Source organism: Phocoena sinus, chromosome 7, assembly GCF_008692025.1.
Source record: "Phocoena sinus isolate mPhoSin1 chromosome 7, mPhoSin1.pri, whole genome shotgun sequence".
NCBI lineage: Eukaryota > Metazoa > Chordata > Mammalia > Artiodactyla > Phocoenidae > Phocoena > Phocoena sinus.
This window is the reverse complement of record NC_045769.1, coordinates 64,100,291-64,119,752: the sequence shown is the minus strand read 5'-3', so window position 1 is coordinate 64,119,752 and position 19,462 is coordinate 64,100,291. Positions and strand designations below refer to the sequence as shown.

The 19,462-nt window shown below is 39.5% G+C and overlaps 1 protein-coding gene across 1 annotated transcript; it reads left to right on the top strand.

The window, feature by feature from the left end:
• Window positions 1-12,555: 12,555 nt before the first annotated feature.
• On the top strand, window positions 12,556-19,462 carry G6PC2 (glucose-6-phosphatase catalytic subunit 2). Its single transcript, XM_032636507.1, has 5 exons — window positions 12,556-12,773; window positions 13,349-13,458; window positions 15,881-15,992; window positions 18,043-18,158; window positions 18,951-19,462. Exons 1-5 carry the CDS (start codon window positions 12,556-12,558, stop codon window positions 19,460-19,462), a joined length of 1,068 nt encoding a protein of 355 aa, XP_032492398.1.

Genomic DNA, 19,462 nt, shown 5'->3' with positions numbered 1-19,462 from the left:
GAAGTGGCTGAAATATTACTGTTTACTGGCTTCTAATAATAACAAATTCCAAAATTTCTTCATTCTCTGTTTTTGATCCTGTAAATTAAAGCAAAGACATTAAAAGGCAGTACCTAGTACTGGTAGTCCCTAACCCAGTAGAAATTCAATGACACAAAACTTTTAAGAGCCAGGAGAGGGGCAAGATAGAGGTAGGGGATTAAGAGGTACACACTACTATGTATAAAATAAATAAGCAACAAGGATGTGTTGTACAGCACAGGGAATATAGCCAGTATTTTATAATACCTTTTTTAAATAAATTTGTTTTATTTATTTATTTTTGGCTGCGTTGGGTGTTCGTTGCTGCACGCGGGCTTTCTCCAGTTACAGTGAGCGGGGGCTACTCTTCGTTGCGGTGCGCGGGCTTCTCACTGAGGTGGCTTCTCTTGTTGCAGAGCAGGGCTCTAGGCACGTGGACTTCAGTAGTTGTGGCGCATGGGCTTAGTTGCTCCGCGGCATGTGGGATCTTCCCGGACCAGAGCTAGAACCCATGTCCCCTGTATTGGCAGGTGGATTCTTAACCACTGAGCCACCAGGGAAGCCCTATAGATACCTTTAAATGGAATATACTCTATAAAAATATTGAATCATTACGTTGTATACCTGAAACTAATATAGTATTGTTCAATACTATAAAAAAATAAAAAATAATAGATTAAAAAAATTTTTAATAACTAAGATTCTTGCTACCTGCTGTCTCTGATTGGCTGTATTGTATATAAAAGTGCAAGGAGAGACATAAGTCAGAGGTAATTTAAGGTTTGAGACAACGGTGATACTGCTGGCAGAATTGAAATTGCCTTCACAGTAGACTTGGTGTGTTGGGGGAGGGGTGTTGTGGAGAGGCAGAAGCATCATGAATTATAATTTTAATCTGTTCAGTTTCAGAGGATATTGTTGTACATATTAACCAAGTGCTAATGTCCTGTAGTCAACTTACTTCTTCAATTAATTACACAGTGGGTAACAGCTTCAACTCTGTAGTAAGACTGCCTGGGTTTGACATCCAGGCTCCATCATTTGATAAGTGTGACGGTGGGTAAGCTACTTGGTCTCTTGAACCTCAGTTTCCTTATCTGTAAAGTGAGGGTAATAATAATAATAACAGTAAGAGTGGTATCTTCCTCCTATACCCAATGTGAAGACTAAAAGAGAAAGTAAATGCAAATACCTTGGACTAGGTCCTTATAAGGTAAGTACTCAAAATGCCTCCTTGTTTTTATGATTTATACACTACCTACTTCCTATACAATAGGTTGTCATATTAAAACACATATAAATAAGACTTTAAATAGAACAAAATCTAAGTTAGCAAAGAAATAGAGAAATTGTTGCAATTCATTACTAACTTTAGCTAAGGCGATGCATGTAGCTCCCAAAACAAGACAATCACACTACTTGTACAATTCTTCTTTTAAGGAAACATGCATTCTGCTATGTCTGGATAAATACAGAATTCAACCCTTCCACCCCAATCCAAGTTGAATTAATTAATCAGTTAGGTGTGGTTATTTAGCATTATCCATTTAATAATTTGCCAGTGTCTCACAAATACAATTTTAGTTTCAGCATAATGAATACTAAATTTTTAACAATAATCAAAAACATTTTCAGCAATTTCTTTAGGCCATTTACTAGTTCAAGATAATAACTTATTTCTTCAGATTAGAATAATGCTTGCACCATCTCTCTAATGTATTTTTGATGGAATCTGGATGCGCATGACTGATCCGTGAGCAAAATGGAAAAACTGCTCATTAGCAAGGCTTTGAGATAATCAAGACTGACACAGGCTGCAACTACGTCTCTTAGACTAAGGTGAACATCTTGTACCTGACATTTTTTTGCCCTCTTTAGTGGACTATTTTTGTTAGGTTGACTTCTAGTATGAGTGGGCAGAAACATCCAAAAGATCCTCACAGAAGCAAATTCCTTATTACACATGTATACACATCCTCTTGGTTCTGTTTCTCTGTAGCACCCTGACTAATACATATGCATATACATTTTGTTTCTCCATTCATCCATTGATGGACATTTGGGTTGTTCCCACCTTTTGGTTATTTAGAATAACGCTGCTATGAACATGCGTGTACAAAGAATATTCAGTTTTTATTTCTCGTAATTTAATTTTGGTCTAATTGTTATGGGCAGAATAGTTGATGCCACTAAGCTAAAGTACCTACACGAATGTGAAGTTTTATACCTTCTACCTCTCTACTAGTCCCTTCTCTGGTTCCTCTTCTCTTCCCTAATCCCTAAATTTAGATGCTTCCCAAAGTCCTTGACCCTCGTTTCCCACCAACTTATTTCCCAGGGCAATCTCATCCCATCTCATATAGTTGTCTCTCAGATTCAGCTTGTTTTGCCCACTTTTCTGCATTCCAGTCACAGATTTCTAGCTATCTTCTGGTCATATCACAAAGATTCCTCACTAGTAACATTTGAAAAACAAACTTTATCATTTTCTTGGTAAATATGCCCTTTTTAAAAAATTTATTTATTTTATCTTTGGCTGCGTTGGTTCTTCGTTGCTGTGCGCAGGCTTTCTCTAGTTGCGGCGAGCAGGGGCTACTCTTGGTTGTGGTGCGCGGGCTTCTCATTGCAGTGGCTTCTCTTGTTGCGGAGCACAGGCTGTAGACACTCGGGCTTCAGTAGTTGTGGCTCACGGGCTTAGTTGCTCTGCGGCATGTGGGATCTTCCCGGACCAGGGGTCGAACCCGTGTCCCCTGCATTGGCCGGTGGATTCTTAACCACTGCACCACCAGGGAAGCCCACAATATTCCCTTTCTTTTAATGGCACTGGAGTTCTCCCAGTCCTCCAGTTCAGAATCTTGGTATCTTCCATGACTTCTTTATAGTTAACTGGTTGCCAACACCTACAGATTCACCTATATTCCACCACCCCCACCTTCCCTTTTTTCTATTCTCTAGATCTCTATTCAGGCCCTTACTACCTGGTCCTTACCTTCAGACTCTTGCCCTCCCAATCAGTTTTGCCTACCATTGCCACAATAATATTCTCAAAGTGCACTTTTTTCATATTATTTCCCTGTTCAAAACGCTTTCAGTGTTCCTTCATTATCTTAAAAATATCTTTAAAAATCCATATTCCTTAGCGGCATTCAAGTCAAATCATTGATTGACTTGGTCTCAAGTTACCATTTTACCCTTATTGTTCAATTGTTTACTTTATATTCTGATAGAAATAAACAATGAGCCCTGCACTTCTTTAGGTTAATTTTGCTCATATAATTTCTGTTTTTGAAAAATTTTATTATGAAGAATTTCTAACATACACAAAAGTGAATAAAATAGTATAATGAATCTCTCATGTACTCGTCACAAGGCCCCAGCTATCATCAACCACTGGCCAACACTGCTCTATCCAGACCCCATCCACTTTCCCAGACAGCACGTCATATCACCCACAAATATCTCAGTATGACTTTCTAAAAGTTAGGGACTCGTTTTGACATAACCACAACACCATTAGAACACTAAAAACATTAACATTAATTGATTAGCATATTGCATTAAAAATCTGTTTAAAAAAAACAATTTTGACACCTATGAGACAATTGAAAATTTTAACAATTTCAAATTTTGAATTGCCTCGTAAATATCAAAAAAGGGGATTTTTTTTTACAGTTTTTAATGCAATATATTTCAAATGGAATGCATTTCTCCATTTCATCCTGCTGTCTTGCATTTCTAAATTCTACCCATCAGTCGAGGCTCAGTCACTTGCCACCTCCTCCACAAAGGCTGCCTTGATCTCATAAGCTGAAAGTTAAATCTGCTTTTCCTCTTGTCCACTTACTCTATCTGTTACCCCCTATGGAGACAGCAGTATGTCATTTACATAAATATCTTCCCTGCGAGACAAGCTCCTTGAGGTATGAGTTAGCCCTGTCCTGACCAGTACAGGTAAGAATTATGTCTTGCACCACTAGTGCTGCTCAAAAGTGATGTTCTGCATGCACCCAACAATATCACCCTCATCTAGGAATTTGTTGGAAATGCAACTTCTCAGACTGATCTCCATTCCCACTGAATTGAAAACCCTGGGTGTGGGTCCCAGTAATTAGTGATTTAGCAAGTTATCCAGGTAATTCTAATGCACACTGAAGTTTGAGAATACACATAGTAGGAATTCTATTTTTTTTTTTTTTTTGCGGTACGCGGGCCTCTCACTGTTGTGGCCTCTCCCGTTGCAGAGCACAGGCTCCGGACGCGCAGGCTCAGCGGCCATGGCTCACTGGCCCAGCCGCTCCGCGGCATGTGAGATCTTCCCAGACTGGGGCACGAACCCGTGTCCCCTGCATCGGCAGGCAGACTCTCAACCACTGCGCCACCAGGGAAGCCCACAGTAGGAATTCTTTAGACCATCTACAAAATATGAACCCAGCTATAAAGTATCTTAACCCTACTGTGAAGAAAATGAATAGTATTGTCCAAGGGTAACTCCACTGGGTCCTTTGGTGATCCAGGAAAAAGTTTATAAATGTATAGTTCATGATCATTTCTAGGGAAGAATGCATAATGAGACTCATGGAGGGGGTACCTGGAACAGCTGTAGCTGGGTCACTTATAATAGTGTCATTATGGAATGCCAGTATTCCTGGGATGCTAGCCAGAGTGGAGGTAATTATTTTCTGAAAGTCACTAGGGTATAAACTCGGTCTGAAATAAATCCATTTTACATTGCAAGGTGACACTGGAGAGATCTTAAATACAATTTATTTGGCAGAAGGCAGATAAGCTTGTGGTAAAAGGATAACGACCATGCACAGAGACATTAAAGGTCAACGCCTCCAAAAGAAATTATTGTTTATTGCCACTGCACCAGTGACACAAGCTAAAATCAAATATCTCTGAATGATGTTGAATTGCAGTGAGTGCTATAACTCATAGATGAATGGTTCATGTTATAAGAATATATCTTGTGGTTATATAATATTTGGCATGGCAAAGCATATCGAAGAAATTCTAGCCTCTGCCCTACAGGTTGCAATCTAAGTAAAACAGGCAAGATTTACTGAAAATCAAAACCTCAGGAAAATCTAAATGAATCAGAATAAGAATGTTCTGGGAAGAACTGGAATCATTCGGCTACTGGAATTAACTAAAAATAAGGCAACAAGTACAGGGTTTTGAGACTGGCTATCGGGTTAAAAGATTTTTTTTTAATTGAAATATAGTTAATTTAAAATGTTGTGTTAGTATCAAGTGTACAGCACAGTGCTATGTTCTTTTTCAGCTTCTTTTCCATTATAGGTTATTATAAGCTATTGAGCATAGTTCCCGGTGCTATACAGTAGGTCCTTGTTGTTTACCTATTTTATATATAGTAGTGTGTATATGTTAATCCCAAGATCCTAATTTATCTCTGCCCCCCAAACAAAAGATTTTTTTTAATCTAGCTGTTAAGAGGAAAAAAGGCATTAAGACAAACAAATTGTGCTGAGGAGACTGGAGGACTGAAGATATTTCTGAAGAGACTGAGGAAATGAAGGAATCCTGGGCAAAAGCACCACGGACAGTGAGTGGATGGGATCCCAGTGAACCTTATGTTCTACTTAACTTGTCTGAGTCAGGGATGCCGTTGAGAATCTTGTGAAAGCTATGGCCTTCTTCAAAGAAATGTGCACATGCACTGATATTTTGCATATGATTTCAAGAAGTTCAACGACTTCTAAATAAATCAAATTCAGGTAAGGGACTCCTAGCCTACTGACCAGATTTGGCTAATATTAGACCCCAAAGCACACACTCCTAAAGATTTCTTTTGTTCAGACATGCTGTTACTGGCACATGTCAGTTGACTAGCAGAGTTCTAGTCATCATACAAAACATGAACAGAACATGTTAAATGCAGAGTTCTACCACAGCAGGAAGAAAAGGTGTTGATCCTAAAGGGCATGGTGGTTGGCTGTACAATTTTCTGAAGCCCCTCATTATGTGGAGCACACCCGGCTTGATTCCGAGATACAACGGTGAACAGTACGGATTTGGGTCTGCTCCCTTCGAGTTGTCTTTGCTCTCAGGCTATAGGAGAAGGTTGACGTTTGTGACCGATTCAAAGAGTGAGCTCAATAAGTATTTAGTGTGAGGGTGGGACAGAGGCAAGGAGAGAGAGAGAGGAAGAAGGAGAGAGAAAAGGGAGAGAGGGAGGAAGAGGCAGAGGTGTCACAGTGCAAAGGAGAAGCAACAGAAGAATTGAGTGGAAGACTGAAATTTTATCACTTTGCCCTACTTCTACTCTTCTCTGATCAAGAATCTCACAATTGGAAGTCAACTCCATTTATACACATTATTTTGCAAAATAAGAAAAACTAATGTTAATTATAGGTAAGATTTTTGGGGTGTCTACCATGGGCCTTAGATAAAAAAAGAAAGAAAATGAGATTATAAAAGGATGAATGCCAGAACACACTAAGCCTACATCCACGGGAAAGAGTGGGATAGTATAGGCCCCAAATAAGGTAATTGAGAGAAAATGCCTTAGGGTAGAAGTGAGAAAGTTCTGTAAAGAAGGGTAAACTACACATAGGATGCACAGGAAGAGTATGGTGCCTTGTATCAAGGGAGAGGTGAATTAAGATGGAGCTTCTAAAATTTAATGCGCATAAGAACCACATAGGAAGCTTACCAAAATGCACATATCTGGACCATGTTCCCAAAGAGTCTGATTAGCTGATCTGGACTGCGCCTGGTAATCTGCATGCAGGTGGTCCATAGACCACACTTTGAGAAAGACAACCTGAAAAGGAGGAAGAGGAAACTATCCATTTTTGGATCTTGATCTACAGAGCTTAGAAATGGCTTTGCTCCATCACTTGGTCAATCGATCTGGGAGAAACCTTGAACTCTACCAACCTTTACTTCGAAATGACCCAGCTTATCAGGCAGGCTCTGTTATTGGTGGGAAAAATCCACTCAAAGATTATTAGTACCAAAAAGAACCAACCTCCTGAATCTCCCTCCTGCTGTGACCCACATAGGAAAAGTTCTGGGGAGCATCTCCACCCCAAGCAACGGGTGGCAGATGGCAAACTGAGGAGGACCAAGGAAATGCTTTAAAACAGGGTTCCCACAGGAACAAAATCATAAACACGTATAAGTACTGTAGAGCTGGAAGTGAAGAGTTTACAGGTACAATGGGTCAAGTAAGCACAGTTCTCCTTTTCATCATGTGTTCCATTTTAACATTTTTTAGGAATTGCTTTTAAAATTGAATTTAATTTTATAATTATGTGAACTATTTACATGGCTTCTAATTCAAATCTAAAAAATAAGTGTCTTGGAAGAAATTTAGTTTTTCCCATTCCCTATACTCTATTCCCTTCTCTCCTTTATAGATAACCTTAAAACATTTAAAATTGTTTATTCTTCTATTATCTTTAAACATAAGCAGATGCTTACAAATATTACTCTTCTCTTAGATAAACATTTTACATAATTTTCTCTACCTTAAAGGAGCTTTCCTGATCTGGACACCTTATAACATCATCTCTGTGGAAAAATGCATTCGAGTTTAGATTAACTGCCTCTGTATAAGTTAGCAGTCATATCAAGTTTTGTGACTTAATAAATCCATTCATTCAAAAAACATTTACTAAATAACTATAACAGGCCTAGGGTTAGTTCCAGATCTTGTGGGATCTAAAGCTTCTCTAATATTGGGTGCTCTCTTTAAGAAAAAGACTATAAAATTAGTATTACAACTTGCAGCAGCTCTCAGCAATAACCTGCCCTGCCAGGGGCCCGCACAAGATTCTCCAGCATCATGGGAAATCAGCCCCTGCATGGGCTTGTGCTAGGGACTGTACTGGTGGTTCGTATACACAGCAAACATGATCCTTTATTTTGTGGAGCTTGTACTGTGGTGCAGGAGCGAGAGATTAAACACATAAGCTCAAGACAAATATACAATTACAAATTGTAATTAAATTCCTGTTATGCGCTGAATTGCATCCCCCCCAAATTCATATGTCGAAGTCTTAACCCACAGTACTACCGAATGTGACTATTTGGAGTTAGGGTATATAAAGAAGTAATTAAGTTAAAACGAAGTCATTAGGGTGGGCCTTAATGCAGTACGACTGTTGTCCTTATAAAAAGAGATTAGGACACATTTGTACAGAAGGAAGACCATGTGAGGACACAGGGAGAAGATGCCACCTGCTAGCCAAGGACGGAGGCCTCTGAAGAAATCAACCCTGCCAACACCTTGATCTCAGACTTGTAGGCTCTAATTTCTGTTATCTAAACCACCCAGTCTGGACTTCCCTGGTGGCACAGTGGTTAAGAATCTGCCTGCCAATACAAGGGACACGGGTTCGACCCTTGTCCGGGAAGATCCTGCATGCCGCAGAGCAACTAAGCCCGCGAGCCACAACTACTGAGCCCGTGTGCCACAACTACTGAAGCCCACGTGCCTAGAGCCCATGCTCCGAAACAAGAGAAGCCACCGCAGTGAGAAGCCTGTGCACCGCAACGAAGAGTAGCCCCCGCTCACCACAACTAGAGAAAGCCTGCGTGCAGCAACGAAGACCCAACACAGCCAAAAATAAATTAATTAATTAAAAATGAAAACAAAACACCCAGTCCGGTACTGCATATATTAGCCCTGGAAGACTAATACAATCCGTAAAAGAAAAGAGTGTTGGAGAGAAAGCACTATTACAGGAATGGTGAGGAAGCTGATCAGAGAAGGCAACTCTGAGAAAGTTCATATAAGCTAAGATGTGAAAAGACGAAAAATGATGAACTATGGGGAAGAAACCGATTTTGCAGATCCTGTTAAAAGGCAAAAGAAATCAAGGTGCTTTGCTTTGGTTAATTATCCCACAGTCTACAGAACCAGATGGTCCCCAGGCGACAGTCTTCTAAAATTATCCACCTAAGATGAAAAGCTGATATGCAGCCAACTTCCGTACAGTCCACAGACTCTGAAGGACTGAATGAGCAGGAAGTTGAATTTTTAATTATAAGACACAATGTATTGATATCATTCACACCTTGATTTAAGGATGTTTCTGAAGAAAATGCATATGATGAAATATGTAGCTCAAACGCTTCTTAGAAAAAGAATAAAACAATGTCCTTCCTTATGGTTCATTAAAGAGATTATGGAAATTATAGAACCTGAATATGCAAAAACAAAAAAGCCAGGAGCACAGACTCTGATTAGTCAAGGCTAATGCCTCACAGAGTAGTGATATACTTGAATAAATTGATTTGTCCTTGGCAAGGAAGTGTATGTCTTCATTTTAACTCAATGAATAATAAGAATTATAGAACCACAGGATAGACATGGGAGTCCCTCATTTCTTGGTGGGATGCCACATAAACTACTTCTGACATATGCTTATTCAATTTGTCTTGTGAAAGACTGAACATACAAACGGACAATGGCTGGACCAAATATGACAACAGAACTTTGACCACAGCCTCTGAAGCAAAACGCCAAGAATGGTCAGGACTTGGTCAGTGACTGTTAGCTTCCCTATTTTTCGCCCCTGGCTTCAACTCAGGACCAACCAGAGAAAACAAAATATGTTTCCCAAACCAATCACCTAAGATGCTCTGTTTCTTGTAAACTCCTCTCTAGCTTGCCCATGCCAACAACCTCTCATCAGAACATACCTGAGGCCTTCCTTCTTTTCACTATAAAGTGTTTCCACTCCTCTGCCCATTTTTGAGTTTGTGTCAGATGCATGAGATGGTGGCTGACTCTTGCTATAGTGAGCAGAATAGTAAATAACCTCTGTTTGCTCTCATTTGGGTGGCTTTAATTTATTTCTATACATGACTGTTCCCAGAGAAGAAAATGTGTGCTGGGTCCCAGGGCCATCAGTAGAGGATGGGAATCAGAGCCCCCTTCAAGCCCTGAGGTGCCCACCTTCATGCCACTTGATATTTCCTTCAGGGAAGATGTCAGTGACTGGGAAGGTAAGAATAGCCACTGAATCCCCACTGTGTCCCTGCTGTCAAATGATGGGATAAGCCAGCCAACAATTCAAAGTGGTGAATGTATCTGTGAAGTTCTTAGTGATCAAGCAGCTGGCCAGATGTGCTTCAGTGTCAACCAGTCATGATCCAGGTAAACTGGAGTTCTGGGTGGTTGAAAGCATTTGAAACAAGCTGGTTATAGCATCAGCTTTTATTCACTTTGCAGGTGTTTAAAAATCTCACCAATGTTGGCCTTGAGCAACCCAGCCAAGGCTTAGACTAAGAAGAAACATTGCTCTGGAAACAAAATTTCATCTCCAAACAGGGCTCCTGCACTAAAGAAATGACCTGGGGCAGGTTACTTGTTCATTTCCTCATCCCCAAAATGAGGATTACTAGACCTCTGTGAAGTTAAAATTGGATAATAAGATGGAGTATTTTTAAAGGTAAATAATTGGCAGAGCATAAATGCAAGACATTCTAAAGCACAAATGAGTTTTCAGCACAATTGATTTTATCCCAGCGTTTACATCACTCGGATTCAGATTAGCACACTACTGGCAGAAGGAGGGTGAGTGTAATTCATGGGCTGCCTGAGGGAAGAGCGAAATGTGGGGAGAGCCAGGGCTGGCTGACTACTCCCTGGTTCTCCTCCCACTGCAATAAGAATAATAAAGGAGACTGGTAAGGCTCTCACTGTGGACAGAGATTAATATTCACTTCCTGGAAGCCTTGTAAAGTCACTTTCTGAAAAATGACCTGGTGCCATTTGCCATCCCACTTAGTGACTATCAGACCCGAGTTCTCATCCACAGAAACCAGGCTGTATTTTAAGCTCCTTCCAGGTGAGCAGCCCAGGAAACTCAGTGAGCAAAGTTGCCATCATTACGTCCTGTTTTATGAGGAGTGCATTTCAACTGCCACCATTGCTTCACCTCTCCTGGAAATTAGGGTGGTTTATTCTTTAATTCTAGAGATAGATTCTCTGAAGCCTTGATAACAAGATAAATCACTTAGTGCAAAAATCGAATTTGACAGGAAATCCAGTTACACCCAATAGCTGACATATTAAATGTCACTGAAGTTTCTTTCAGGTTGACTTTTGGCATAGAGAGGGGCTTAAGATCAAAAGGAGAACAGGTTATATATGAATGCTTTATCCCAGTGATTCTTAACCCTGACTACACATTGCAATCATTTGGAAAGTATTTTTAAAATGCCAATGCCTAGGTCCCATCACCAGAAATTTAATTTATCTGGGGTAGGACAAAGACGTGAGATGTTTGGAAGCACCCCAAATTGACCCCTTGATTAATGGTCAATCAAGACATTTCCTCTAGGAGAAGCCACAGAGCCTGTGGAGGTACCTGTAGACACCGGATCCCCGTAGCAAGATGCCATTAAATGATGGGGCAGGGCTCCAAGAGAAGCTCAAAGTGATACTTACAGCCTGTGAAGAAGATGCCTAAGTGGCTGGGAGTAGCAAAGACAACACTATGAATAGTAAAATAAGTCAGGTTACCTACCTTCACCTTCCGCCACCTGGTGGGGCTTGATAGCTTTCACAGGCATCCTCGCAGAGAAAACTTTGCTCTCTGAAATCCAGCATCTCATTTCTGACTTGGATTCATAGTTCCTCTTGAGCTGCCCTTCTGTTTATTCCCAATCTACGTGTTTGTTTTGGTGCTTCCCAGGTACTCGTAATGCACGCTCTGTTTTCAGCAAACCATTTTCCTGATTGGTCAAAAGCCTTTTGAAATCTGTCACGTGAGCAACTCTCCCGTGCTCTCAAGTGTATTTTCTAGTCAATAAAAATATGCCTCATTCCTAACGGTTCCACTACCCAGGAGATCTACTACCCAGTGATCTCTAGCTCTGCTTTCTGGCTTCATGGTCAAAAAGAAACACATTTACTTCCAGATTTCATATATTCCATGTATTTCCTTCTCTGTTCCATATCCATCATATTATTCTCTTTGCTAAAGAAATCTCAAAATATTTTTTATTTAAAAGTCTGCAATCAGAAAACAATCTGTCGTATCATATAAATTTTTCATGCCCAGATATTTACTCATCCATTTTCCTGAAAGACCCAATAAAATAGTCAAAGAGCCACAGTCTATTTTAAATTAAAATGCATGGCTTTAAGGGCTATTTGACATGCAGTAATTATTTGCATAGTCTTCTAGCCAAGCATAGAAATTGCTAATGTCTCTGCCCTTGAAGGAAATGAGCTGTGCAAAAAATTTCAAGCAAACATGATCCAACTGTTCACACAAAAGAGAGATTGCATAAGAAATGCATTGTGTCTCTACCCAAATTTCTCCTCTACTTGTCACAGATCAGCATGTACTTCACCTCTTTGGCACCAGTTAAAATCATAAACAGATGAGCTTCTCAGTAGAGGAGGGCAGACATGCCCTCTCCACAGATGGTCGGTATCACATGTTGCAGTAATGGCTGGACACGCCATGAAGGTACCATATAAAAACAGTGGGACTCAGAGAACTTCGGCTCCACTTGCTCTATGTGTAGAATTGCCTCTCTTTCAAGATGGATTTCCTTCATAGGAACGGAGTGCTCATTATTCAGCATTTGCAGAAGGACTACCGAGCTTACTACAGCTTTCTAAATTTTATGTCCAATGTTGGAGATCCCCGGAATATCTTTTCTATTTATTTTCCACTTTGGTTTCAACTTAATCAGGCAGTTGGAACCAAGATGATATGGGTAGCAGTCGTTGGGGATTGGTTCAATCTTATTTTTAAATGGTAAGCCTTCTGTTTTGTTTCATTTTTCCTAAAGCTTATTCTTAAATTTGTAGCTTGGTCTTAATGATCACATTTCAGATGTGTATAGTTTTACCTGGAAAATCTTTCAAACATACCAGTTAACTTGAAACACCTATTCCTAAATAGAACTTACATAAAGGCATAGAAATGTATACTTGATCTGACTTAGAAGAAAATTCCGAAAGACTGTTACGTATATGATGTGATTAACCAAGAAGTGAGTTAAACGAGCAGCATCGTAATGAACAGATGGATAATTCCAGGAACCACTCTGAAATTTCCAGTCTAAGTATCCTAAGCACCCAAGGACTTCCCCTGCAAGGAAAAATGTCCCTGTTTTTATTGGAACCTAGGATGCCCAAACTCCAAATGACTGTCATCCTCTGTATTGAGACACAGGCCAGAAAGCAAGTTCTTTCAAAGTCTTTTAATCACGAGTTTTCCCCATCAATGTTCTGCTTGACTCATTTTTATAGGAGAGAATCGTTGGTCTCCAATTAAGTAATAGTTGTATATTTAAATATATATGCATATTTATATTTCTTTAAATACAGGATATTATTTGGTCATCGGCCTTACTGGTGGGTCCAAGAAACTCAGATTTACCCAAATCACTCAAGTCCATGCCTTGAACAGTTCCCCACTACGTGTGAAACAGGTCCAGGTAAGCAATTATAGCAGCCGCAGGTTAACTAAAGATATTACAATAGAGAGCCATTGTGCATGATTATCAGCTAATAACTGGACGATATCATAAAGCGTACTAAAGAAAATGTCATGCATGAGGATGCTAAAAGTCCATAAACAAAAATTGCTAATGAAAAGGACAAAAGTTTTATGAGTAAGAAATTTTCATTTTTTTTATTTGTAAAAGGGTTAATTAAGAGAATATTCCCCAAATGATTTTTTTTTTTTTTTTTTTTTTTTTTTTTGGTGTACGCGGGCCTCTCACTGTTGTGGCCTCTCCCGTTGCGGAGCACAGGCTCCGGACGCGCAGGCTCAGTGGCCATGGCTCACTGGCCCAGCCGCTCCGCGGCATGTGGGATCCTCCCGGACTGGGGCATGAACCCGTGTCCCCTGCATCGGCAGGCGGACTCTCAACCACTGCGCCACCAGGGAAGCCCCACATGATTTTATAGTTGGTGTTTTTTAGAAAAATGTCATGGTTTGATACTGAAACAAACAAAAAACAATTAGCTAGAACAAATTACCCCAAAACTATATTAAAATTCTAGAAATGTAGCTTTATCTGCTGCTCTGCAATTTTCAAAGTTATTATAGATCTTCTGAGAATCACATGAATGAGGGGACAATGGACACAGTTTCCGTAAGAAAGATAAGGACTTCCTGGTATTACTATTGCCTATAGAAATTCTCTCTAAGCTTATAATTATTTCTTTTAAATTTCTTTTTTCTCTTGTGTATACAGTATATAAGTAGACTTCTTGATCCATTTTCTTTTTTATTATAAGATTTGTATGAGTGTAAAATCTTTACTATGGGAGTTGAGTTTAAGATTTTTAAAAAGGTTTTTAAATATATATATATATAAAGGTAAACTACACGTTGTTTTAATTTCTAAGACTGTGTTATATTGTACCTCACCACAATTTGTTACATAGACTAAAATTCTTGGCATTTGACATCCTGAGACTAACCCTGAATACAGTCAATGTGTAAGTTCCTAATAAGTTTTCTGAATATCTTTATTTTTTGCTCTCATAAGAGTAGACATCCATCTGTTATAGTACTTACCAAACTATATTATAGTTAATTCTTTAATATCTGGCTCCTCCAATAGACTGTGCATTCCATCATGTCAGGGTGGTGTGTATTTTATCTTTGTGAAAGCAATGTGGGATGGATGGATGGATGAATGGATGGATGGATGGATGGATGGATAGCCTTTCAGACAATTGAAATGGTACTTTGGTTTACCCCAGAACTTCCCAGCATGTGTTCTGTCTTATGAGACATTTTCTGAAAAAAAGAAAAGAAAAGAAAAGAAAAGAAATAATACATTTTACATTCACTCCTTGAAGATTTACAAGTCATGAAGCATATAAAAGGCTCTGAAAATTCCTGTTTAAGAAATAGACTTGAAAGAAACAGATCTATAAGAAATAGATTAGTCTTTATTTAACTTAGTGTTTTTCAAAGAGACTGGTGTTGGGCTTTCCTGGTGGCGCAGTGGTTGAGGGTCCGCCTGCCGATGCAGGGGACGCGGGTTCGTGCCCCGGTCCGGGAGGATCCCACATGCCGCGGAGCGGCTGGGCCCGTGAGCCATGGCCGCTGAGCCTGCGCGTCTGGAGCCTGTGCTCCGCAACGGGAGGGGCCACAGCAGTGAGAGGCCTGCCTACCGCGGAAAAAAAAAAAAAAAGAGAGAGAGACTGATGTTTAACTTGAATGAATCTCCCCTTGGTAAAAACTCAGGGAGGACATCAAAGTAAAGTGATTTTTTAAAAAAGATCAAGCAACATGGGAAAGGCATTCTGGGAATAGAAAGGCTACCTGTCTGCTGATTTCTTCTGCCAGGATTAATACCCCTTTATAGCTTCCCTCATCCTTTTAATGACAAAGACTCCTTCTGCAGCGGCCAGCCAAAAGATAGGCATGGGGGTAGCTGTTGGTACCCAGCAGTCAGTTGGTAAATCAGACATAGCAATGATAGCCTTTAGATGTTTGACTTTTCAACCCAAGGAAAATAAGCTGATTCAAGATCCAATCCAAGTACTTCAGTTTTCTCATCAATTAAAAACAATTAGATATGAAGAATGACTAAGGATGTGGCAGATTTTCTGATGCAGCAGCCTGAGTTCTTACTTACCCTTGAACATTTTGATTTCTGGACTTTGATGAACTTGAATAACCTGGGGAAAATTTTTGAAATAGTATTTTGAGGCTCAATTTGACTCAGTTTTCTTTATTTCTACCTATTTCTAAACATTACATAGAGCCTGTGCCCTGTGGCTTTTTTTCCTGAGTTGTTTGTAATTTTCATGGCTAATGTGCTATTCTATTGTCCATTTCTGATAGTGATACTCTATTAACCACCTTTCAAATGGATTGCCACTTTCTTGTTTCAGGAAGTCCATCTGGCCACGCAATGGGCTCATCATGTGTCTGGTATGTCATGGTGACAGCTGCCCTGGGCCACACCATCAGTCGGATGGATAAGTCATTCACCACTCTGCACAGGTCAGCTTTGCTCCAGTCTCTGTAGCCCTGGAACATGACAGTTTCAAACACAGAAAGTCTTTTGAAAAATTCAGCTTAGTGTATTTTTAGTTATTGAAATGTGCTTATTCAATTCTATCATATCCAAAATAGCAAAATGAATAGAAAATTAAGATTCTGCTTTAAGATAATACCTTAATTAGTTCACAGCAATTACATTATAGGGTTGGATATGTTTAATTGGTTAATGACTTTCTAAATGTGCCTTTGGGTACATTAATACAATAATCCATAATACAATAATACAATGTAATCCATAATACAATAATCACTTTGGTAGCTCACAAATAGGTCATCTAAAATTATATAATGATGTATTTTTGCATGCACATTCCCTTGCTTTAAGATTAACTAGACATTTTGAGAAGCATCATTCCCCTTGAATGTATCCGTTACTTTCGTATAATTATGCTTTCTTCTTTGAACAGCCAATGATTTTGAAGTCAATAAAATATATTCTAGCTTTAAAGACTACGCAACCTTTTTAATTAAAAACATTCTAGAGACAAACTTAAATTTGAATGTTAGTGGATTTAATGTTAGTAGATTAATAACATTCCGAAAGGCCTAGACCTTTAAGATTATTCAAAATTTTTGTAGAAATTAGACTTTTTCCTTCTTTTCTTTCCTGATATACTTTATCATTAAAACAATTCTGAGCACCACTTTAATCATAAATTATTAGGCCACCTTAGATAAGATTTGTCAGTTAATTGCATAAAAAATACTGAAACGTACACCATTATATAAGTTATTCATAATAAAAAATTTCCAAGATCCATCTCATATTCTACTTTTCAGAGTAATATTGGGTAATATACAAAACAAGTAACCAAAGGAATTTGGGTATCTTTAAAGTTTATCCTGATGAGACTGTGACCTGTATGCCTTAAAGTATTCATTATCTCAAACAACAACAGTAGAGAGTTGTTGTAATTTAAAGAAATTAGCATTTTCTATCCGTAGACAGTTTTTCAAAGTAGGAATCTAGCTAAGCCTCACCTTTTCTCTGTTAGTTCATTTGCTCCTCCAATTCCCAAACCTGGAAAATCATTTGTTTCTTCTAAAAAGAAATTCTCTTGACTCCTCTTTGATTCTTATAACTGCAACATTTCCTTCGGCCATCAAAATGTACTGAGTGCCTACACCTTACCTAAACATTACCACACCCTTATTGATTCTTCTTCCATATGGATAACTCCTGCTTACTTTCTCTTTGAAAGTCTTGTTTCTCTCTATTCCTTAATTTTTCAGCAATCAAAGTTTGGTCCAATTATCAGGAACAAATCATTCAGAACACTCAAGGATTCCTAGAACTCATTATTGCTAATTCTTTTTTTATTAAAATGATGAGCATTGCTTGGATTTAAATATTTTTATAAGTTTTCTGCACACTGCTGCTTCTAATCCAAGACATATAACCCATAGGTCACTTTTCTGTTCCTTATTTTCTATGTGTCAAAAAACAAGGAGCCAGGACTCTTGAGAGTCTGTGAAATTAAACCCAGTGAAAACTTGCCCTTGATGGAATGCTCATGTGTTTTCATCAGCGTGGCAGCTGCCTCTCCAGTGAATTTTCTTCAAGCAAAGAGAGGCTGAGAGAGGAAAGAGGAAGCACATATGACAAGGAGCAAAAAATATATATAATTCGTTCTTGATCGTTGTGGACATTAATAATTCCCCCAAACTTGAATCTCCCCTACTTCATTAAAATAATTATCAGGATGCCAAGTTGGCTTCCTTTTATAGCATTTATTAAAAATCTCAGGATATAGCACTGGTTAAGTTTAATGCATTGATGAATGTAGAAACATCTGTTAAAGCTTTTCAAATCCTATGGAGTAAATAGAAAAAATTTTTGGAAGAAAAAACTCTAGAATCATGATATTATATCACAGCTAGAAGATTCCTCTGAGAGAGATCATCAGGTGTCACTTCCCCCGCCCCCCGCATTTTTATGAATGATACAATTTCTTTGCCTTTTATGCTTGTATCTATTCTTCCATCGTAGACTCACCTGGTCATTTCTTTGGAGTCTTTTTTGGTTGATTCAAATCAGTGTCTGCATCTCCAGAGTATTCATAGCAACACATTTTCCTCATCAAGTTATTCTTGGAGTAATTGGTGGTAAATATGATCACTTACCTTTAGTTGTGTCATTGAATGCTTTAGTGTCCTTTGTTTTATGTTGACTCTCTCTGCTAATGTTCCCCAATCTCAGGTAATCCTATCAAGCCACTGATACTTAATGCTACCCTGGGAGCTTAAGGGGTTCCACACACCTCTCAAATTCTCCATGGACACAATGCACATTCTCACTCAGTAGGATAAACCCATTACCTCTTCATGAGATGGGCTTCTCTGAAGTGTGGCTAGAGCTGAGTCCAAGTCTTAAACCACCACTTAGGACGGCGTGCTTGTGTCTCGGTTTGGGGGACTTAACAAGGCCTTCCAACCTGCACACCATGCCATTCTCTCTGAAACACCTGCAGTGATTATTACCTGACTGTGGACTTCATTCAGCAGCTGCTTTGTATTTCCAAGGCAGCGTTCACCATGACTGAGTTTACACTGTTCAGCCCCATGTACCTTTTGAAGGCTCTCTACGTTAATTGGCTGTGGCAATTGAAAAATGAATTGCAAGCACCTAGATCAGTGCTCTGCCTATGAAGTTGTTGTCACTCAGTGCCCTGGACTCCTGACCCATGCCCCTGCACTAATGTGGATGGTGAAAAGACATGGGGCAAGTGTGGTTTTAGTTACTGCCTTAAAAAAAGGCTTTGGAAAATGGATAGAACCTAGGTTTCTACAGCCCTTTATCATTGAAAACTATGGCTAAATTCGTTAATGCAGAGAGGAATAATTCCTGAGAGGTTCAAAGGCAGACAGTTATCTTCAGTGTCTCTTTCCAATCCCCAGGCTTGCTTGTGGCAGAGGCCTTTGAACACACTCCAAGGATCCAAACGGCCAGCCTGAGCACATACTTGAAGACCAACCTCTTCCTCTTCCTGTTTGCACTTGGCTTTTACCTGCTTCTCAGACTGCTTGACATTGACCTGCTGTGGTCTGTGCCCGTAGCCAAGAAGTGGTGTGCCAACCCTGACTGGATCTACATTGACACCACGCCTTTTGCTGGACTTGTGAGAAACCTTGGGGTCCTCTTTGGCTTGGGCTTTGCAATCAACTCGGAGATGTTCCTTAGGAGCTGCAGAGGGGAAAACGGCTATAGGCTGAGCTTCCGGCTGCTCTGCACCCTGGCCTCGTTGACCACACTGCAGCTCTACCATTTCGTCAAGATCCCGACTCATGCGGAGTATTTATTTTACATGCTGTCTTTCTGTAAAAGTGCGTCGATCCCACTGACTGTGGTTGCCCTGATTCCCTACTGTATTCATATGTTAATGAAACCAAGTGAAAAAAAGATTAATTAG